This window comes from Ilyonectria robusta, assembly GCF_021365365.1.
Source record: "Ilyonectria robusta strain PMI_751 chromosome Unknown BGZ61scaffold_1, whole genome shotgun sequence".
NCBI lineage: Eukaryota > Fungi > Ascomycota > Sordariomycetes > Hypocreales > Nectriaceae > Ilyonectria > Ilyonectria robusta.
Window position 1 is genome coordinate 749,689 of NW_025764435.1, and position 21,053 is coordinate 770,741.

At 55.5% G+C, this 21,053-nt stretch overlaps 6 protein-coding genes across 6 annotated transcripts; 3 read left to right on the forward strand and 3 right to left on the reverse strand.

Moving 5' to 3' along the window:
• Positions 1 to 1,543: 1,543 nt before the first annotated feature.
• On the forward strand, positions 1,544 to 3,161 carry BGZ61DRAFT_470408 (armadillo-type protein; the record flags this gene model as incomplete). Its single annotated transcript, XM_046248077.1, has 3 exons — positions 1,544 to 1,841; positions 1,966 to 2,488; positions 2,546 to 3,161. 3 exons carry the CDS (start codon positions 1,544 to 1,546, stop codon positions 3,159 to 3,161), a joined length of 1,437 nt encoding a protein of 478 aa, XP_046111693.1.
• A 241-nt stretch (positions 3,162 to 3,402) lies between these two features.
• Positions 3,403 to 5,162, forward strand: BGZ61DRAFT_5078 (uncharacterized protein). The gene has a single exon (XM_046251927.1). It carries the CDS (start codon positions 3,726 to 3,728, stop codon positions 5,058 to 5,060), a length of 1,335 nt encoding a protein of 444 aa, XP_046111694.1. The 5' UTR covers positions 3,403 to 3,725; the 3' UTR covers positions 5,061 to 5,162.
• Positions 5,163 to 8,475: 3,313 nt separating this feature from the next.
• BGZ61DRAFT_525123 (Metallo-dependent phosphatase-like protein) lies at positions 8,476 to 10,889 on the forward strand (the record flags this gene model as incomplete). Its single annotated transcript, XM_046252709.1, has 2 exons — positions 8,476 to 8,674; positions 8,896 to 10,889. The coding sequence occupies 2 exons, from the start codon at positions 8,476 to 8,478 to the stop codon at positions 10,887 to 10,889; spliced, it is 2,193 nt and encodes a 730-aa protein (XP_046111695.1).
• Positions 10,890 to 11,352: 463 nt separating this feature from the next.
• On the reverse strand, positions 11,353 to 13,948 carry BGZ61DRAFT_338803 (uncharacterized protein; the record flags this gene model as incomplete). The annotated part of the gene is made up of 2 exons (XM_046239161.1): positions 11,353 to 12,318; positions 12,377 to 13,948. 2 exons carry the CDS (start codon positions 13,946 to 13,948, stop codon positions 11,353 to 11,355), a joined length of 2,538 nt encoding a protein of 845 aa, XP_046111696.1.
• Positions 13,949 to 15,550: 1,602 nt separating this feature from the next.
• BGZ61DRAFT_437263 (uncharacterized protein) lies at positions 15,551 to 17,547 on the reverse strand. The gene is made up of 4 exons (XM_046244090.1): positions 17,420 to 17,547; positions 16,686 to 17,315; positions 16,487 to 16,636; positions 15,551 to 16,436 (listed from the first exon to the last, which is right to left on the reverse strand). The coding sequence occupies exons 1-4, from the start codon at positions 17,477 to 17,479 to the stop codon at positions 15,693 to 15,695; spliced, it is 1,584 nt and encodes a 527-aa protein (XP_046111697.1). The 5' UTR covers positions 17,480 to 17,547; the 3' UTR covers positions 15,551 to 15,692.
• Positions 17,548 to 18,197: 650 nt separating this feature from the next.
• On the reverse strand, positions 18,198 to 20,804 carry BGZ61DRAFT_437265 (Aldehyde/histidinol dehydrogenase). Its single transcript, XM_046244091.1, has 3 exons — positions 20,301 to 20,804; positions 20,116 to 20,223; positions 18,198 to 20,021 (listed from the first exon to the last, which is right to left on the reverse strand). The coding sequence occupies exons 1-3, from the start codon at positions 20,424 to 20,426 to the stop codon at positions 18,528 to 18,530; spliced, it is 1,728 nt and encodes a 575-aa protein (XP_046111698.1). The 5' UTR covers positions 20,427 to 20,804; the 3' UTR covers positions 18,198 to 18,527.
• Between the last annotated feature and the right edge of the window lie 249 nt (positions 20,805 to 21,053).

Consider the following 21,053-nt stretch of genomic DNA (forward strand, 5'->3'; position numbering starts at 1 on the left):
GGGGCAGAGTGCGATGCTGGAGGAGGAAGAGAGTTTGGGTGGGATTTTGTGAGGGAAAAAAGTTACGATGAGGAACAAGCACCGCAGGAAAGTTCTGGGCGCTGCAGGATGACTTTTAAGCGGCTGGTCGGTGGTGGGCTGCGACAAATGGCTTCGTTTCCTGCACTCCCAACCTCCCACTTACACCCAGCCTCTCGGTTTTTGCAGTGCGGCAACCACCACAACACGAGACAGACGACGGGCGGACGGGACAAGGGCAATAGCGTCAGGAGAAGGAGAAAAAAAAAAGGAGACCTGGTCCACAGTTGATGATCAGCAAATTCTAGCGCAAACGGGGCTCGGGGTGCACTCAGTCCTTTTATCTCGATGTTTTTGTCGCCTTCGCTGTCACGATGATGGATGTTGGGCTGCGGATGACGATGAGATGGCGATGGCGGGGGAGAGCCGGAGAGGAGAGTGGGCGGCCAGCTCATGACACCCAAAGACGCACCGCCAGCGCCGTTTACTGGACAACAATCGATAACTGCAGCTCCCGGGGGAACCCAGTGGCGCTGGTGCGGGCCGGGTTGGGCGCTGACAGGCCCTGTGGCCCATGTGCTGGTTGCCCACCACCCCTGGAGCTAGGTCGCTACGTGACCTTTCAGCGCCTGCCTAAGGTACGCTCCCGTCGTCCCGTCACGGCCTGGAGCGCTTGGCCGGGGCACTTGCTCAGGGCGACGTCGGGGCCACTCCCGCTGTAGTGACAGCGCAAGTCCGGCAGGGATGGCCAGGGCGGGTTTCTGCAGGCGCGGCGCGAACCCTCCGAATGTTAATTTCAATCAGGGGCGGCTGTCCCTGCAGTGGACGGGGTCTAAGGGGTCCAATTGGGGTGGTTTAGGATCCTGGGGTTGTGCCCTGGGTGCGGCCATGATGGAAACTTGGGAGGTTGGTATGGAAACCATTTACTGCTGCGACGGAGCACCCGGGGACTTCTGCCACCGGGCTCATCTTCCGAACCCCGAATAGGGAATGCCAGGGCGGGTAAAACACTTAAAGGTAAGATAATACGAAGAAGAAAAACTAATCAAATTTAACGGCTTTTTTCGGTTATTACCAAGACTCTTCCTTACTGTACGTTTTCTTAGAGCTTTGGCTTCTGAGCAGTGGGTGAGTGACAGCGGGCAGACTCCAAGAATTATAGTGGCTGGTAAGCAGTCATCATTAAGTGGGGCTTCGGTTTTCGGAAAGTGCTTGCGTGGCGGGCCAACGCCGGCGACTGGCAGCCACACCTTCAACAGCCATCAAGCCACACTCTGACCTTGAAGTGTTACCTAGATGTGTGGCTTAGCTCAAGGTCCCGAGCTCCCAGTAGTTCCAAGTTAGAGGGAGGGAGCTGTGACGCTGCTGCGTGGTTGCATCACCAGCAACCTCATCTCATCCGCGCCTTCGCCCTCCCGCCATCGCCCATCTCCCCCCTTCCTCCTCCCATCCCCGTGCCCTCCTCCCGCCAATCACCCGCGGAACCGCCGTCCGTCGACTCTTTCGCAGCCGCGACGCCGTCACCATGTCGCTCGACCCGCCGACGTACCTGGGCTCGCTGCAGAGCAACATTCGCCAGCGGCCGATTCCGTGGGATGGGGCTGTTAGAGCCGGCACCCTGACGGAGGAGCAGTATTCCAAGATCCGCGCCGTCGACAAGGCCAAGAAGCCCGAGGCGCGGAAGGAGATTGTCTCGGGCGACCTGGATGGATACCGGGTGCTGTTTGTTGGTGGTTCTGGAAAGTCGAGCGTGCTCGAGACGGCAGGAAAGCATGCGAATGTGATCCAGTACATCCTCGTGTTGCTGGGCGACTTGCTCGAGGGTAAGTCCACTACAGTTCCATCACATATACACATGTGGGACGGCTGCCATGGTTGTATCGATTATCTATGGCAGCTTCCCTCACGTCCCCAGGCCCATGATGCTAACATCTCCTCTTATCCTAGGTGCCCCGTCCCTTGCCAAAGCCATCTTCAAGACCCAAGATCCTTATCGACATTTCTTACCTCTGCTAAACTCGACCAACGCTGAGGATCCCATCCCATTGCTCACCGCGCACGCCCTTACCACTCTCATGTATCTCGCTCGAGACGAGTCCCAGGCGACTCTTCAGGCCCTGCCTATCGTCCTCACCTACCTATCCGGCCTGGCCAAGAGCTCCGACGCTGGCCTACAAGACATTGCCGTGCAGGAGTACTCTGCGCTGCTCTTCGGGCATGCCTCGCGAGAGCAGTTCTGGAACCAGCGAAGCGAGACCGTTGCGCCCCTCGTCAAGATTCTCCAGACTGCCGCTGGCATTGGCAACGGCGACTCATCCGCTAGCCTCTGGAGCGGCAACACTGCCGCTCGCAGCACTGGGTTCGAGGGCTCGCTCGGCGGCGGCGTCGGACTGCAGCTCCTGTATCATGCCCTCCTCGTCATCTGGCAGATGAGCTTTGAGGCTGAGCAGATTGGTGATGATCTGAATGAGTGAGTTTCGTCGTTAAAGGTCGCCATCCGTCAATTGCCACTAACACGCATCTACAGCGAGTATGACATTGTTCTCCTATACACTCAGCTCTTGCGCTTGTCGCCCAAGGAGAAGACGACCCGACTAATCCTCTCCACCCTCTACAACCTCCTCGAGAAGAACCAAAAGTCTCTTCTGCCCACTGCGGTCCTCGCTCGTCTTCCCTCCCTGCTTGACAACATTGGCAGCCGCCACCTTACGGACCCCGATCTGCTGGAGGATCTCTCGAGCCTCAAGGAGATGTTGGAGGAGTACACCAAGACGAAGACTACCTTTGACGAGTACGTTGCTGAGGTTCAGTCCGGCCACCTGCGATGGTCGCCCCCTCACCGAAACGCTATCTTCTGGGCCGAGAACGCCCGCAAGATCCTCGACTTTGAGAACGGCGAGATCCCCCGAAAGCTGGTTGAGATCATGCGACAGCCCTGGGACAATGACAAGCAGGTGCTGGCCATCGCCTGCAACGACGTTGGTTGCTTGGTGACGGAGGTGCCAGAGAAGCGATACCAGCTGGAGAGAGCTGGACTAAAGACGCGAATCATGGAGCTCATGCAGTCAGACGATGAGAGCGTCCGATGGGAAAGTCTCCGCGCGTTGGGTGGCTGGTTGAAGTACAGCTTTGAGGAACAATAAAGGCTTGGTGGATTGATGGGAGGGTCACTGCGGAGTCTTGATTTTTAGTGGGCGTCGTTGTCGTTGCGAGTCACGCCTGCGAGCTCATAGAGTCCTTGGTAGAATGAGCCGCGGCGGGAGGCATCAGCTGTAATTGGCATAGTTATTTGGTATCGGGAGAGTCTGTATGAGGGCTCCGACTACATCGCTGTGTAAGAATGAAATTTCCAAGCCGCATTCACCTGATTCTCAGCTCTTGTGTGTTTTGCGATGCGGAGAGAAGAGGGGGGACAAAAGACAGGCGCTTAGTAGCTATTCCGTTCGTCGAGGCTGCTGGATGCCAAATATTCGGACCGCGCTCCGGGGCTCCGTGGTCGGTCCAAAGTCCCGAGACCGCGGCTATCCGGAGGCCCACCGAACTCAACTGAAGAAGTGCTTGCCTTATCAGTTTAGGTGTGTAGTAACTGCATGGTGAGTAAGTGAGCTATAGCTCTCGTCTCGCATCTTTCATCTGCTCTTCACTTCTCTCCTCTTCACAATCGATCAATTGGCCGCGCTCAGTCTCCTATCGTCAATTGAATCATCATGAAGGGTCTTTCCATGGCTGCGAGGGCAGGTCCCCGAATCCAGGCGGTGCTGTCTGCGACCGCCCGTCCTACGTCATTCTCTGCCGCATCGGCCTCCGCGTTGAAGCAGCACGTCCGATGGGCGTCGGATGCACCCACCGGAGATCTCAAGAAGACTCCTCTCTACGATTTCCACGTTGCGAACGGCGGCAAGCTGGTCCCTTTTGCGGGCTACCACCTGCCCGTGCAGTACGATGGCTTCTCGCTCACCAAGTCTCACAAGTTCACCCGCTCCAATGCGTCGCTGTTTGACGTGAGCCACATGGTGCAGCACATCTTCAAGGGCCCTGATGCCGCGGCGTTCCTCGAGAAGATTACCCCTTCAGACTGGAAGAACCAGGGGCTCATGCAGAGCAAGCTGACGACCTTCCTGTGGCCCGGCACCGGTGGCATCGTGGATGATTCCGTCGTGACGAGACTGGGCGAGGACGAGTACTATGTCGTCACCAACGGAGCTTGCCTCGACAAGGACACCAAGTACTTTGACGAGGAGCTGGGCAAGTTCGGCGGCAACCTCGAGTGGACTGTGCTCAGCGACTCCGGCCTGGTTGCCCTGCAGGGTCCCCAGAGCGCCGAGGTGCTCAGCGAGCTGCTGGCCACCGACATCAACCTGAACGAGCTCTACTTTGGAAACGCCGCCTACGTCGAGCTGAAGCTGCCCGACGGCAGCAAGACACACCCCATTCTCGTCAGCCGCGGCGGCTACACGGGCGAGGACGGCTTCGAGCTGTCGTTCAACGGCAAGCTGTACCCGGCCTTTGAGACCACCACTCCCACCATCAAGGCCCTGCTCGCCAAGGCCGGCCCGGAGCGCCTCCAGCTCGCCGGCCTCGGCGCCCGAGACTCCCTCCGGCTCGAGGCCGGCATGTGCCTGTACGGCCACGACCTCGACGACACCACCACCCCCGTCGAGGCTGGTCTGAGCTGGATCATCCCCCCCGCGCGGCGCCAGGCCGGCGGCTTCCACGGCGCCGAAGTCATCGTGCCTCAGCTCACCCCCAAGAGCAAGGGCGGCTCAGGTGTCGCTCGCCGCCGCGTAGGCCTCGTCGTCGAGGGCGCGCCTGCTCGCGAGGGCGTCGAGATCCACAAGGACGGCGAGAAGGTCGGCGACGTGACCAGCGGTGCGCCCAGCCCTTCTCTTGGTAAGAACATTGCCATGGGCTACGTGCGTGACGGCCTACACAAGGCCGGCACCGAGGTGGACGTCATGGTCCGAGGCAAGAAGCGCAAGGGCACTGTGACCAAGATGCCTTTCGTGCCCGCCAAGTACTGGAAGGCACCTACTCCCGCTTAGATGGTACTGAGGGGGTTAGATGGTTTTTGTGTTTGGCTTTACGTCTCATTTTCGGGTTGTTACGGAGCATGTTTATGTGGTAGCTGAGGATATTCAACATAGGTAGTTTGGGAAAATCGGGATGGGGTGAATATTTGTTCTCATACTGGATGGAGTCAATACGATGCATAATTAAGACAATTTTGGGCTACCAGTCGTCTTCTTTATTGTGTGCAACGCTGCCCCCTGAAGGTCCACGTAGACTGACCAGCGAGAAGTGTACTTAAACCTGTCATCAACTCACGTAGGAGAAGACCTAACCTCACAGGTTTCCCAATACTAGTTTACCAGCATTTGTTATTGTTAGTGTTTTATATTGTTGTCTTGAATTTGATTCTCTCTACTATTTCCTTGTTTCAGATTCAAACCGATTTTTTAATTGGGTATAAGTTAAGTTGGTGGCGTTGTTGCTCCCCTTTTGAGCCACCTTTCGAAGCGCAGGCACACAACAGGATCAATCTGGTGTCTCTAAACGTGGATTGTCTCGGACTTTGTTGGATGTGCTAGCATGAACAAGAGCAGTTTTATGCCCCTTTAATAAATGCACGTCTGTATGTTATCCTGTTGTCAGACATAATGGCGCCATGGACTGCTCCCTGTCATGGAGTACCTTAGCTGTGGGGATTAACTTATGATGTGAGAGAAAGAAGCAAGAATGGGGCCGGGGATAGCTACTTTTATTTTTTCAGTGGCAAAGAAGCATGACGAGGAAATGTACTCCAAGTAGAGAAGAGAAACAGAGGCACGGATGATACAAAAAAATACGGAAAAAGACAGGACAGTCAGACTGATTGGAAATGCCTCTGAGTATGAGTCCATATGAACTTTACATTGCGGGTATGAGAATTCTGGACTCTAGGGTAGGCTAAGTCGAGATTCAACAGCTCAAAAGCTGCGAGACAACTACGACCGAGAAAGCCCAAAACCAACAGAAATCATGTCTTAACAGACCCGGGCTATGGCCGAAAAAACATCCGTCCCGTACTCCCCGAAGAGGGGTCCTGGCCGTATGTTGCCTTGGATCCGGCACTAGGTACCAAGGAGTCACGAGCAACTAAAAAAAACATCACGGGTCTCAGCAATTAAGCGGAGTCGAACACATCGTCATGTAGCCACAGATAAACCATAGGAAGCCATCACACATAAGCGTACAACCTCCCTCAAACAAGGGCGAAATAGTCTAGCAACGGAGTCCTCGTGTACAGACCGTCTGTAGAGGAAGAACGGAGACGGTCAACGCCGACTTGGAAGAGTGGCGCGGATGAGGAACTGGTGTTGCGTGGTGAAGGAAGGAAAAGTCAGACGCGCGAAGAAAGGAAAAATCCCTTTTTGGAGGCCAGTCGGCGGAGCTGGTGGGGCATTTAGCGTCCCTCTGGTGACCCCCACTTACAACGAGGACAGGCCGTGTTGCAGCGCGGTGGATGCTCTGAATGCCCTATCAGAGCGCTGTGGGAAGCCATTCTGTTAGTGGCATCCCTTCTGAAGGATCAATATGTCTCCGCCACCACGGGCAGAGTAAACTTGTTCTCCCCGGACTCACAGCCTGGGGAAGACAGGGAACCGACCAACTAGCAGCCTAGATGATTCCCGCCCGTCTAGATTTCGGCGGGAGCCTCGGCCGTAGACGATCATGGGAGTGATCACGCCTCCAGAGTTGCGGGGAGTTTCTAGCTTCGGTGTTTTACATGAGAAACCAGTGTCAAGAGGGTGCATCACGGGGCCAGACACGAGCGGCGGATGCCCGTTGCCTTATACGGAGCCACACACACGGCACGACACAGGGTAACGTTGGGAGGCGGTCGTGATCAACTCCACGTACGGATTGTGTCCGGTATGGGATGATGGCCGAGGCAGCTGGAGGAGGCTGCTGATTGACTGGAGGATTATGCCTGCTGATGGGGGGGGGATCCATACCTACGAATGGATTTGACACCTTGAGGTCTGGTGAATTGAGAGGCGACTGCTTGGACTGGCTGGAAGGACTGGAATGGCAGTACCTTGATGGCTACCATTACGTACGCTACAGACTTCGGCCCCCTTTCCTGGACGTCTTGGACCCTGAGAAATGACGCAATATTTTAACTTGCTGGCTAGGCTCCATGTTAGCGACGACCTGGTGGGCAGAGACGGTGAGGTGAGACAGCCACGGTGACCAGGAGACGGGACAGTCACGGAGGAGAGAAACCCCCAATATTTGGGTCAGCAAATGAGTCCGGATGTGTAAGAGGATGATGACATTGATCGCCCCAAACCCAAATGTCATCCCAAATATCATCCGAGACTGGTCGTGTGCTCCAGAGTCATCCTGGTCACCTTAAAGCGCCGCTCACAAGATCCCATGTACTGGATGGGCACGCTCCCGTCCCTCCCACCCGCAAACTTAGCCGCTCTCCCGCCGCCGTCTGGTTGCCATTCCTGGACACACGTGTAGCCCATGGCTCTCAAGATTGGCTGCTTTGCTGCCTGGGCGCTGGTGTTTTGGAGGTGTCCCCGCGATCGCGGACTCGCAGGCGAGGCAGGCTGAGGGCTCGTCATTCAGCACCCGTCCACGCGCGTGCCGGCGTGAGCACACCGCACAGGTTGGATCTGGAGGGTGATGAGGGGAGGGGCATATGCAGATGTGGATGCAGGTGTGGGATGGGCCTGTCATTCCCTCAGTAAGGCAATTCTAGAGTATGCGTCGATGAGGGTACGGCGCTATAGATATTTCAGCTCACCCGCCTTTCCTCGCTGCCGCCTACTTATACGGCGGGAATACAGTGTCTCTCTCTTCTTTATAAAGCGCTCCAAGGCTCGAGGGATGGACCAGAGGCTTTAACCAAGGAGACGACAAGCGCAAGACCACGGCGGCGAACTTCACCGACTGGTGGAGTCTCATGTCCCTTTTTTTTCTTTCCCCCAAGTCCACGGCGCGTTGCTACTGGCTGGAAACCAGTTCGTGTTTGGCAGTCTACTTTTAACAATCTCTCTTTCTCTCTGTCCCGGCCAAGAGGACGAACGGGACCCTGGTTTTCTCATCAATAGGGAATGTCCTTACACCTGCCCCTGAGGCACTGAGACCCTGAGGCCCTGACGCCATAGCGCCTTGACTCTTGACTCTTTCCACAGGTCATCAATTGTCTGCGCTTGCCCTGCCAATCAATTCCTTCCCATCCTTGCCTCGCTCTTTCCCCTGCGTGCCATACATACCTTACTCTTATTACGTACCCTCTCCACAATCCATCTTCCTTTTTGTCGACCTCGAAATCCTTCAATTCTGCATATTCGGAGCCTCAATCGTCATCGAAGCTAAAAAAAAGGAGGAATCGGGAACAATCCCCAACACAGAGACGCACCCCAAAAACGCCTTCCGCGCAGACCGCTGCGTTCCCCAACCATGGCGACTTCAGGCGCCCGGCTGCTGGTCGCGGCCGCCCTCCTGTTCCCTGGCGTATTATCATCGCCAATCCACGATGCCAGCCAGCGCCTGATTGCTGCTGCGGAACCGGACCACACATGGCCTTCCGTAGCACCGCCGCTGCATGTGCAGCCGAAGCAGAATCGAAAGCTGCAGGGCAAGTTCCTGCATATCACAGGTATGTTTGCTTGCTTGCGACCTGTCGCATTGCGCGGGTCTGTCCGTATGTGCGCGGCGCGCATGTGCACATCCCGGAGAGTGTGGTTGTATTTGGCGTGGTGTGGTGTGGACGTCTCCCTCCCTCTCGCTCTCTCGCCGCGTGGCATAGCCCGCGTGCGTGGGATGGTGTGTCGCCGTTTCGTCTCAGAAACTCAATTCTCACGCATTTGCAAATTCTAGATTTCCATCCCGACGAGTTCTACAAGCCGCACACCTCCACCGACGAAGGCGTCGCCTGCCACCGCAAGAATGGCCCCGCCGGTACCTACGGCGCCGAGACTACCGACTGCGACTCGCCCTTATCCCTAATCGACGCGACCCTCGATTGGATCAGAGAGCACGTCAAGGACAACATCGACTTTGTCATCTGGACCGGCGACACGGCGCGCCACGACAGTGACGAGAAGATCCCGCGAAACACGAGCGACGTCCTCGGCACCAACCGCCTCGTCTCCCAGAAAGTCGTCGACACCTTCTCCGACAACGGCCAGCTTACCGTCCCAGTCATTCCCACCTTTGGCAACAATGACTTCCTCCCTCACAACATCTTCTACCCGGGGCCCAACAAGTGGCTCCAGGCTTACAGCCAGATCTGGCACCGCTTCATCCCCGAAGAGCAGCGCCACTCCTTCGGCTTTGGCGGCTGGTTCGAGGTCGAGGTGATCCCCAACAAACTATCCGTCTTCAGCCTCAACACCATGTACTTCTTCGACCGCAACGCTGGCGTTGATGGTTGCGCCGACCCCACCGAACCCGGCTTCAAGCACCTCGAGTGGTTGAGCATCCAGCTGCAGCGCCTGCGCGACCGCGGCATGAAGGCTATCCTGATCGGCCACGTCCCGCCCGCCCGAACCGAGAGCAAGCAGAATTGGGACGAGACCTGCTGGCAAAAGTACACCCTGTGGCTCAAGCAGTTCCGCGATGTCGTCACCGGCGCCTTTTACGGCCACATGAACATCGACCACTTTTTGCTTCAAGATACCAAGGAAATCGATCTTAGCCTCTATGGGCAGGGCGCATCGATCCGAGGCCCTATCGAAGACGACTTCTCCGTTGATTCAAAGGGTGATTATTTGCAGGAGCTTAGGCAATCTTGGACCGATCTTCCCGGATCAGTTGCGAAGGGAATCAACTACTTCGCCAATGACGAGGACGAGGACGATGACGACGAAGATACGCACGATGAAGGCATGGACGAACTTGCGAAGAAGAAGAAGAACAAGAAGAAGAACGGGAACAAGAAGATAGGTGGCAAATATGGCGAACGGTATCAGTTGTCGTTCATCAGCCCCAGTATCGTCCCCAACTTCTTCCCCACCATCCGTGTCATCGAATACAATATTACCGGTTTTGAAGATGCTCCTGTTTGGGTTGACTCTTTTGACGTCAATTCGGAGCAGCCGCTAGCCAACTTTGATCTGTTCGATGAGGAGGATGTCGATGAGCAAACACGTCTGGAGTTGAAGCGCGACCTTGAAGCCGAGAAGAAGGGCAAGAAGGGAAAGAAGGGAAAGAAGAGGAAGCCCAAGAAGCCCAAGAACCCCCAGCTTGTCATTCCTCCGGATCCATCCAAAGACTCGCTGCCCGGCCCGGCTTACTTCCCCCAGCCTTTTACCTTGACTGGTTACACCCAGTACTTTGCCAATCTCACTTACATCAACAACGACATGACCGACTCCATCAAAGAAGCCCGTTGGCGCAACGGAGACTTTAGCGGCAGGGACCCGAAGGATAAAAGGCCACAACCTCGCAAATTCAACTACGAAGTCGAGTACAGCACTTTCACAGATAAGATCTACAAGCTGCACGACTTGACCGTCAGGAGCTACTTGAGGTTGGCGTACAGAATCGGGAAACACGAAGCGAAGAAGGACACCAGCAAGCCAATAGAGTACGAGGATAACGATACCGAATACAATGAGAGCGAGCTAGATGCTTTAGAAGATGGGACAGATGATGCAGAGGGAGAGTTCAGTAACTCGGAAGATGACTCCGACGGAGAACTTACTTCGGAGGATGAACCCGAGGCCGACAATCAACGGAAGAAGGGCAAGAAAGACAAGAAGAAGAAGAAGAAGAAACAGGAAAAGGTCAACAAAGTCTGGAGACAATTCCTCCAACGGGCTTTCGTCAGCACCATTTCGAAGAAGGAGTTGAGGAAGTTGACCGAATAACGATTATACGAAGATTCTTTGGGACAGGACCCCTCATTTCAAGACGGAGAATAGGCAGGCAAGCATATTTTAGATAGAGAGGCGTTTGGAGCATGGATATCGGATGGCTTGGGCATAGGAAGCTAAAATCTTCATACTGTTTCTGCTTTGGCGAAGGAGAAGCGATGGGGGCTTGGATACTACCCAGATAGGTTTTTATTATTTCTTGATTATATAGATGATATAATGACCAAATAGCATTTACAGCACATCATGCTATTTGCCGTGGTGATTATTACATGTGAGCTCTGACTTGTATCAGTCTTTAAGAAAAGGGGGTATCAGCGAATGATTTGGCTGCAGTCTGTCGGGTCGTCATCGTCATTTTCCAATCCCACCACCAACCACAAACACCGTATTAAAGAAACCTGTTATTACCCGGAAGCATACCTTTCCAATGCGTATTTCCGCATTTATATGTACCTTACTCGGCCCCATTCACCACTCTCAATGCCCTCCGCGGCCCGAGCACCACGCTGAAGAAACTCGGCTCCTGGCCCTCTAACAACCCTTCGGCTGAGCTTCCACTCCCGCTCGTCCCTGGCCGCGTATCCTCGCTGTGCCTCACCAGGCCGGCGGCGCTAGAGCTGCCGCCGCTGGGGTTGTCGTACTCTTCACCGCGCCACTTGGGCTCCGCGACTCCGCGGTCACTGCCCACCCAGCCAAAGAAGCTCTGCTGCGAGGACGGCCGGTTGGGGTGTGAAGAAGAATGACCGAAAGATCCGGCGGAGGAGGCTCCGGAAAAGCGGTTTGTGACGGCGAGGTGGTGCTTGTAGGCGCGGACTTGACGGCGGTACAGCCAGGCGCACCAGCCGAGGTACAGGGCGAGGGCACCAGCGATGCCAGCGACGACTCCAGCGGCGACGAGTCTGGGGCTCGACTCGCTAGTATCATCATCAGATTCCTCACTAGATTTCCCAGTAGGGTTGGGAATAGACGTGATAGTTGCCGTGGGCCCGAGCTGCGTGATGGTAAACACGGGCGACTTCCCCGTGGCAAACGGCCCACCCGTCGCCGGCCCCGCAGCCGGAGTAGTCGCCGTGGCGGCGCCGTTTTGGTTCCCGCCTATGACCCCCTGAACGGCTCCGGGAACACTGTACCCGAACGATCCGGCGAGGACGACGTTTTCGGCGTGCCAGTCGGCCTCGTGATCCCCGGCGCTGAACCTATCCCGCCATTGAAGCATCGACGTATCGAAGACGTACATGGCCGAGTCATCGCACACAATGTTCCTGCCGACGCCGCCTATAACGATCATCTGACCGTCCTGCATTACGCATGAGTGCCCGGCGCGAGGGGCTGGCGTATTCTGACCGCTCTGATCGACCTTAATCCAGGTGAATGAGGGAATGGTCAGGATATACATGTCATCATACTGTGTTTGATTTCCCTGCAGCGACATTAGTCCTCTGATTCATATGCCCAAATAGGGGCTATTGAAGACATACAAATGGCAAATCCTGACCGCCGAACATGTAAATCTGAAAGCTCGAGGCGTCAGGGGCGCTGGCCACGACGGTACATGGGTTGACGCGAACACTGGGCGGATTGCCGGACGTCTCCTGGTGGAACCACTCCGAGTTCGCAATGTCGTAGACGTCAAGCGTCGTGAGGTCGTCGGTGAAATTATCTGCCGTACCGCCCGCAAGTCCGATAAGAACGCCCATATCCCCCCATCCAGGGATAAATACGAGTGTGCCATCTGCCCGCTCTGGGAATCTGCCCGCCTGGATGCCGCCTTTGGTGATGTTCCGGAAAGCGCCCTGATCCCCAGCGCCAGTACCACTGGAGAGCTTTTCGACGCCCGAGTTGACGTATCCCGGGTGTGTGAACTCGAGAAGACTCTTGAGGTACACACGATCGATATCCTGGGACCAACCGGGTGTTGTCGACCAGTCGAGGTGCCCGCCAAAGTACCAACTCAACCCGAGCTCTGGGACTGAGAGACCGGCGCCTTCCGCGGCACGGTGGACGGCAAGGTCAGCTGGGTCAGATTCGTTGCCGGCAGAGGTCTTGGGGTCTTGGAATTCGGTCCACGTGCTGTCTTTTATGGAGTACTTCCACACGGACTCTGGCCCAGGATCGACAAAGGGAGAGTCAGAGAACTGTCCGCCGTAGAGGTAGAGGTTGTTGTAGTCGTGCCAGAGGTAGCCCATGGAAACCGCGGGAGGGCCATCTGGCTGCTCGAGTCCCTTGAGGGCAGAAGATCCAATATCCCAGTCATTTGTAAGATCGAGTGTGATAAAGTAGTTGTTCCAGGTATTGTTTTCTTGGTCTCCGTCCGTTTTAGCCCGTCCGCCATACAAGTAGAGAGTGCCATTCAAGAGCGCAGACTGGAAAGCCCATCTGGCACAGACATCGGTAGGGCTCTGCTCCCGCGTTGTAACGAGTCCCGCATCCGCACCGCTGATTTCTACCGTGTGTCTTCCGTTATGCCAACCGAACGCTGGGAACACAACAGCGATGAGCATTGCCAAAAGGGTAAAACGTTGTAGGCCAGATATAGTTCCAGGCGGTGCCCCCGATGTGCTTCTTACCCTCGGACGACCTTTCGAGTTGGCCAGCCTGGCGTACCACGGCTTTGAGGGTAATGTGGGTTGTTGTGTAGGAGATTGGGGGCGATTTTGCGATCCTTTTTCGATGCTGGGATTGTCATTTTGATCACTCTCCTGTTCTTGCTGTTCTTGCGATTCGGGCTCAGATTCGGCACCGGCGATGTCAACAAAGTCCTTTTCCTTGTCCGGTGTCATGAATGATACATGGCGGCCTTTGCCTGATAGGGCGGGGGAGACAGATGGCGAGAGATAGGCTATATCATATTCTAGGCCGACTTCTTTGAAAACAGATCTCCTGCCTTTTCTGATACAACCGCCCATCTTGAATGGTGGACAGACGAAGCTAGAGCCCTCTCGCAATCGATCCGATGTAAGTTGGGAATTAAACTGAGGTCGTCCGGGAGGAGTAAAGCTCGGCACCGCGAGCCTTGTGTCGGCTGAGGGGGGCGGTTTAACAGCGACCATGGTGTCGGGAACTGGGAAGTGTGGCGATAATGGTAAAGAAACGGGAAGAAGAGTTGGTCGATCCTGGGGTGCTATGATGTAGCCACCCTTGTGAAATGCCATGCAGAACGGGTCATGGCCTGCTGCAGAAGAGCGATAAGAGATGAGACGTCGGATCAAGAGCCACAATGACGAGGTCCCGGATTGTTTAAAAGACAGAGAAGAATCAAGAATAAACCGAGATAATGGCGGGTCTAAATGGACGAGATGATCATCGTCAAGCTGAACGAAAACATGCTCAGCTCCCCCGCTTCACGCGCCAGCAGAGCACCAAGGCCGTAGCCATTCCGCCAAAGGACGAAGCCGGACAGTGCGTTTCAACCCCTGATCCACTACATCATCGACTTGGCGCAAGACGGCGCGAGGGGACGAACGGAGGTGAGGATGGAGGCGAAACAAGAGGGTCTCAACGCACGGGGAGTGTTGCCCGAGCAAGCTCACCGTGGAGGCGCGCAATTCGCCGGGTGCGTTCCATGGCAACCCTAAATCCTGTAACGTCCAGAGTAGGTTGCATCGGCCCATGATGGTCCATGTCGGTCCATGCCGGTCCCTACCGCATCCATCCAAGACCCCGGCGGCGGGGTTGAGGTGATTGGGCGGCCCCGTGTGGCGATGACCTCACCTTAGATCGACTCCGGGCGATGTTGGGCAGTGGGCGCACCGCATCGTGGTCTGAGCCTTGCTGACGGAGTGCTATAATCCGGGGGCGGAGATATTGGTTGATAGGGGTCAGCGACCAGGGTGCAAAGCCACGATCGAGATGATGGATGCCGTTGGTTATTTGGCGGAGTCCTGGTTTCGGTCTGGTTCGACATTGTTGGTCAATGGGAAAAGGCTTAGAGAAAATGTTGACGTCAGAACTTGGCAATTCACATGCGCACTGTGCGTTATCACTGACATTACTGCTACGAACAGTGCGAATTGAACGACAAGCCAAACACGATTGAAATGTCACCATGATGGCTCCAGATATTCAAGGGCCGCTTTCAACACTACCGAAGCCATCCTCGTAATATCTCAAGCCCCATCGACCATCTGTCTTAGGGCATCTCTGTCTCAGGGACCGATCCGCACCAAACACGAGTTTCTGTCCAAAAACAACTCGGCCACCGACTCCTCCACTGCCGCCACTCGCCGGATGAAGACTAAGCTGTCGATCTTCCTGGCATCTGTGGAACGTTGCACTCCTTTACTGTCGCCCACTGCGTATTCTAATTGAGTAATTGAAGCTGAGGGATCCCCCGCCAGGCCAGCGCACCGCCACAGTCTAAGAATCTCCAGTCCGCCACAATCTGAGCGGCGATCACTCGTATCCAGTGCAGCTAAACCATCTGGACCCCTATTTTAGGGCTCCGGATGAGTCTACTCCCGGGCTAAGAGATGTTCGGCTGTGCTTGGTGATGTGGGTTATCGTATCTTTGCCACCGTATTGGGGCCTCCCATTTCATCACACGGTCATGCCGATTGTCAACTCCAATACTCATAGTTTGCTCCGGGAGTTTGTCATGCAGTTTGAATCATCAAGTGTTCCCAGAAGCGCGAACAGATCATCGTGGTAAATGACTTCACTTTGCTCGTATGATACCATTGTGGTATATTACTTCCTCAGACTTAACATGGTCGTTGATACGGAACAAGACGACTTCCACCTTGACCGAAAATTCTTACCGGGATATCCTAGCCACGGTTTCCTTGCCAACAATTCTTACACACTGGGGATATGTTCATAACTTTCGTCCTTTACTAAATCCAACGGCTCCTGGGCTTCGAGTGGGAATAAACTAGGCCCAGGGTACGCCCTGAGGGCCTGTCTGACCCCAAGCTCACGCCCAATAAAGCGCAACGACTTCTCTGCCACATCCGACTGCTCTGGGAGTGTTGAGGGGATAACGTACACCGACGTGAGGGGCCATATCAGCTTCATGGCGTCAAACAATGTCCGCGGCGAGGGGTTTTTCCGGAAAGCCTCTTGGTTGAGAGTGCGAGGCATGCTGTCCACGATCTCCTGTGCGTATTTACGCACTAGCTGTATGCATCGTATACGCAGAGCTTTGAGAACGCTGAGGGGGATTGGAGACGCAACATGGTGAGTCAAGAAGTTCGTGTATGCCATCAGAAGATGATAGCCTTTGACGCATGTCGAACAATACATATTGCGCATGTATGGATCGAAGTCGCCAGTGCCAGGGTGGGTTTTGAAAAAGGCCGCCACGGCCTCTTCAGCTTCAGCCATGCCCCCGACCAAGCTGTGATACTCTGCCGAGGCAGCAGCGAAGTCTCGGCTAAGGAGGATGCTGAGAATTCGAGCCTGGACGTGGCAGACCTTGGTGATAAAGCCGCACACTTGAAGTCCGATGGCCTCTCCGGGACCCATGACTTCCCTGATCACGCGAAACCATTCTTCCGACTCCGGAGGGCAGTCGATATTTGTAAGGAGGCATTGAACTTGCTACATCATGTCAGGTAGTGGTCCAAAATGAATCACGATGTGAAACCCACCACCATGTTGTATGAGGGCCAGAAACCTGCCCGCCCATTCGGGCTGCGCAGCCATTCCGACCCTCTCGCTTTGAGAATACTATAGAGGCCACGAGTGTGGAGATGCCATGGGCTCATGGGTTCTGTGCGGTTAATCGAGCCCATTAGGAGCTATTGCTAGGTCAGTCGTGTGTACAACATCGACTAGCATGTCACCCACCTCGTAGTTGGACAGAATCCAAACTGTTGCAAGAACATCGTCCCTCATCGCCCCGCCAGGGGTTTTCAATGCTAGATTGACAGAGCTCAAGGTCTTGCCAAGGTATGTGCCTAGTTCCCGGTCGGTCTCACTAACTGAGCTCTTGTACATGGCTGTTGAGTGCTGGACATTGGTGACGTATGTCCGAGAGAAAAGGTGAGCAGCCCACTGGAGCGGGCCATTCTCGGTGTGCTCTTTGTAGATATTATGAAGAAAATCCAGGGTAGAGTAGACATTAAGAAGGATAGGCACTGAGTGAGCCGTCCAGTGCTCATTGAGCGACTTGGGCAGTGCAGGGGTTGAGTTGAAGGGAACTAGATCTTGAGGAGTTGATTGGATGAGGAGCTCTTCAAAGCCATCATCCAAGAATGTAGATGGGGTTGAATAGTCTGTGGTGGTCGTCGATGGCGAGGTTCGAGACGAAAAAGCTGCCTCGGATCCTTGTCGAGGTCCCTGTTGGGTTCGCTGCTTGCGCTTCTTGACGTTGTTGGGGTTTGCATTGCGGAAGACGAGTTCCTGTTCGGTACGATAGCCAGGGCATTCCGCCCCGTACTTGATACATCTTTGACAGGCCGGTCTGGCAAGATCGCACTGAGGCATGCGTTAGATGGTGAAAGCGGAACGTCTTAGACCGCGTCTTGGGACAGGAGTGGATAAGAGAGAGTGTGGAGTGGTTAAAAGCCGGCGTTACTAACCTTGACACGCCGCGACCGACAGAGATGGCAATCTTTGCTGGGTTTGCCCGTGTTAGGCATGGCGAAATACCTCGGCCGCGACTCTCTGCGGAATCACACGATGCAGCGAGAAGTGCGAGATTGAAGACGAGATAGAGAGTCAAAGAGGCAACCCATTCGAGGAGGATGCGGCGATGACGTGGTTGGCTTCAGTGCTGTAAGATTCTCCTCATTCCGGGCTAGCGGCGTCGCAGGGCTGGCGGGGCCTGTGCCGGGTAGCCGGTAAGCAGCCAATTTCGTAGGGCGACGAATACATTCGCAGACAGAATGTGATGGGGAAATCTGTATCTGAAATAGAGGTCATTTATTCTCAATGTTTGAGAGACATGTTAGAGTATTCCTGCTTGTACGCAAAGTACACATGACTCTGGAATATGCACCACCGTGATGGGTGATGCTTGGCTCAACAGTTCTACGCTGCCGAGTATCAAGCCCTAAACGTTCATAAACATAACAAATCAGATATGATGGATCATATTCATAAATACTATGGTACGATGGATTATGCACTTGATATTATTCAAAACATTATTGCGGGTGTTTTGATTGCCTCATTATCAGCAGACAATGCAGGGATACAACGCGCAAAACTCGAGGGTTCAGGAACCATTAAGGTCTCACAGTATAAGCACCTCCCCCATGAGTAAATATCTCTTCGTTCATTCGGAGAACTTGCATATGGTGAATATATTTCGACCTTCATAATAGAATCAGAAGATGCTAGTCAATGTCCAAAATGTCAAGTCTTAACGTGATTTACGTATATTCATAAATATTGCACTAATAATCATCCCCTGCCTGGATATCAACTAGACTCTCGCCCCTAGTTCTCCACGGCTCAATTTATATCGCTCCTCTCGCGACTCAGTGCCCCTAGCCAAACCGCGGTACAACGCAGTCCGAGCATCTTTTTATGCGCTTTTATGCTCGCGCATGATGTACATCAAATTCATATCCGGTGGTTCCCGTAAACTCCTCAACATCAACCAAATATCAAACGTCAACTGCTTCTAGCACGTTGTACCCTCGCACTCATCTTCAATCTTGATCCGTTTCAGGTACATATTGCCTAGACCTCATTGCTGGGGTAGGTGACCTGGGTCGTAGGCATAAACTCCTCCTTGATCGACCGGGCGTTGACGAATCGGGTCAGCAGGTTCTGGCTGCCAGCCTTGTCGTTAGTGCCGCTGGCTCGCGAGCCACCAAAGGCCTGCTGGCCCACCACGGCGCCAGTGCTCTTGCAGTTGACGTAGAAGTTGCCTGCGGCGTTGCGAAGGTGCTCCTCAGCAAATCGGACAGCCTCTCGGTCGGCGGCGAAGACGGCACCGGTCAAGCCGTACTCGGAGGTAGACTCAACCAGCTTGCAAGCGGCGCCGAAGGCATCGGGAGCCGCATCGTCGTACACGTAGGTGGTCAAGATGGGGCCGAAGAACTCGGTCGACAGGAACTTGTGGTTGGGGTTGGTGGTGGCATAGATGGTAGGGTGCACGAAGTATCCCTTGGAAGAGTCGTACTTGCCACCGGTAACCAGCTCCAGCTCCTTGTCGGTCTTGGCCTCGTCGATGGCGCCAGAGAGTTTCTTGAATGACGCCTCGTGGATCACGGGACCCATGAAGTTACCGTACTCGGTCGGCTCGCCGACGGTGAGCTTCTCGACCTCAGCGGCGAGCTGCTCCTTGAACTCGGGCCACTTAGACTTGGGCACATACAGGCGCGAGGTGGCACTGCACTTCTGGCCCTGGTACTCAAAGGCACCGCGGACAGTCTGCTTGACAGCGTTGTCAATGTTGGCCGAGGGGTGGACCAAATGGAAGTTCTTGCCGCCAGTCTCGCCGACGACGCGAGGGTAGGACCGGTAGCGGCCCTCGGCGATACCCTGGCCGATGGCGCCGTACAGCTTGCGGAATATGGCGGTGCTACCAGTGTAGTGGAGGGCGGCAAACTCCTTGTGCTCAAGGGCGACCTTGGTGATCTCGACAGGGTTGCCAGGCACGAACTGGATGACGTCCTTGGGCAGACCGGCCTCGAGGAGGATCTGGTAGACGAGCCAGTTGGAGGCGATGGAGAAGTCGCTGGGCTTCCAGACAACAACGTTGCCCAGCAGGGCGGGGGCTCCGGGCAGGTTACCGGCAATGGCAGTGAAGTTGAAGGGGCTCACGGCGTAGACGAAGCCCTCGAGGGCGCGGTACTCGAGGCGGTTCCAGACGCCGGGGCTGTGGTGCTCGGGCTGGGTGTTGTACAGCTGCTCCGCGTAGTGGACATTGAAGCGGAAGAAGTCGGCCAGCTCGGCAGCCGAGTCGATCTCAGCTTGCCAGGCGTTCTTGCCCTGGCCGAGCATGGTGGCGGCCATGATATCGTAGCGGTACTTGGTGGAGATGAGGTCGGCGGCCTTGAGGAAGACGGCGGCGCGGTCGGCGAAGGGGAGTGCCTCCCAGGCGGGCTTGGCCGCGAGGGCGGCGTCGATGGCCTTGGAGACATCGGCGGGCGTGGCCGTGTGGTAGGAGGCGACGGTGGTAGCGTGGTCGGCGGGGTTGACCTGCTTGGAGAGGGCCGAGATCTTGATCTGTGGTGTTTCCGTCAGTCTTCACTTTCAATCCATTGTCACGACGCCCATTGTCTTTTACACAGCTGGCATCTTAAGGGAGCTGGCAACGTACCTCCTTGCCACCAACAACAACAGGGACCTCGAGAGGGAGCTGCTTCTGGAGCTTCTCAACGGCGGCAGTCAGGCCAGCGCGCTGTTCGCTGTTCTTGGCAAAGTGGTGCTGTGAATTGCTACGTCAGCTTTCTTATCTTTCCAAGTCCTCGGCCATTCTCGCAGGCACAAAAGAATACGACATACGTTGGGCTCATTGAAGACCTTGGGCGTCCGGAAGGCGGCGAGCGTGGCAGCACCCCTCATCTGCTGCACCCGCACCGCGGAGCGCAGGCCATGGGCACCCGCCCGGTTGAGAAGCATGGAAGGCATTGTCGCGAGGTGCGTTATCGTCGACGAAGGGACGGACGTCGTGGGTATCGGATATCACAAGAGGCAAACGAAGCTGGAGGCAGAGTGAGGAGCGGGACGCGGGGGGGAGCTGTATAAAAAGGAATAAAATCGGGGATTTGAGACAGCCGCCGAGAGAAGGTTCTCTTTTACCTTCCAGACGTTTTCATTCGTGTCAGCCTCCCACCAACTCGAGCTTCCCTTGTTTCGCCGCCTGTGTCTTGCACCTTCGCCCACTGCGTCGCGCTGCACTCGGCTTATCGCGGCCTAAGTGTACAGCACTGGCAGAAAGGCCGCCGGCGCAGTGGACAGAGATGGAGAGGAAGAGGGGCCGTGGGGCGCCCGACCGCATGACGTCGCACTGTTCCTGAGCGGCGGCATAGCTAATAGCGCCTGTATCGCAGCCTCTGAGACGCTGAAGACCCTCTGCCAACCGCTACCGAACCTCGAGACCAGTGGCTTGCCAGCTGCCAGCTGCCAGCAGACGCGCGCCGCCGGTCCAAGCAGGGCGTTCGTGCGCGGCGATTGGCCAATGGCTTCCCCTCTCCACTCCCCGGCCCCGCCGAAACCGGCGATTGGGGGGCCGTCGATTTTCTTCTCCCGCGGAGA

What these genes read in the sequence shown, in the direction of transcription:
- BGZ61DRAFT_5078 (XM_046251927.1), top strand. Translation starts at nt 3,726, where the DNA reads ATGAAGGGTCTTTCCATGGCTGCGAGGGCAGGTCCCCGAATCCAGGCG.
- BGZ61DRAFT_437263 (XM_046244090.1), bottom strand. Translation starts at nt 17,479, where the DNA reads ATGCCTAACACGGGCAAACCCAGCAAAGATTGCCATCTCTGTCGGTCG. An exon ending in GGATTCTGTCCAACTACGAG is followed by an intron (nt 16,637 to 16,685) that starts GTGGGTGACATG and finishes ACCTAGCAATAG; the next exon opens with CTCCTAATGGGCTCGATTAA. An exon ending in GGCCCTCATACAACATGGTG is followed by an intron (nt 16,437 to 16,486) that starts GTGGGTTTCACA and finishes GACATGATGTAG; the next exon opens with CAAGTTCAATGCCTCCTTAC.
- BGZ61DRAFT_437265 (XM_046244091.1), bottom strand. Translation starts at nt 20,426, where the DNA reads ATGCCTTCCATGCTTCTCAACCGGGCGGGTGCCCATGGCCTGCGCTCC. An exon ending in AGGTCTTCAATGAGCCCAAC is followed by an intron (nt 20,224 to 20,300) that starts GTATGTCGTATT and finishes AGCAATTCACAG; the next exon opens with CACCACTTTGCCAAGAACAG. An exon ending in TTGTTGTTGGTGGCAAGGAG is followed by an intron (nt 20,022 to 20,115) that starts GTACGTTGCCAG and finishes GAAACACCACAG; the next exon opens with ATCAAGATCTCGGCCCTCTC.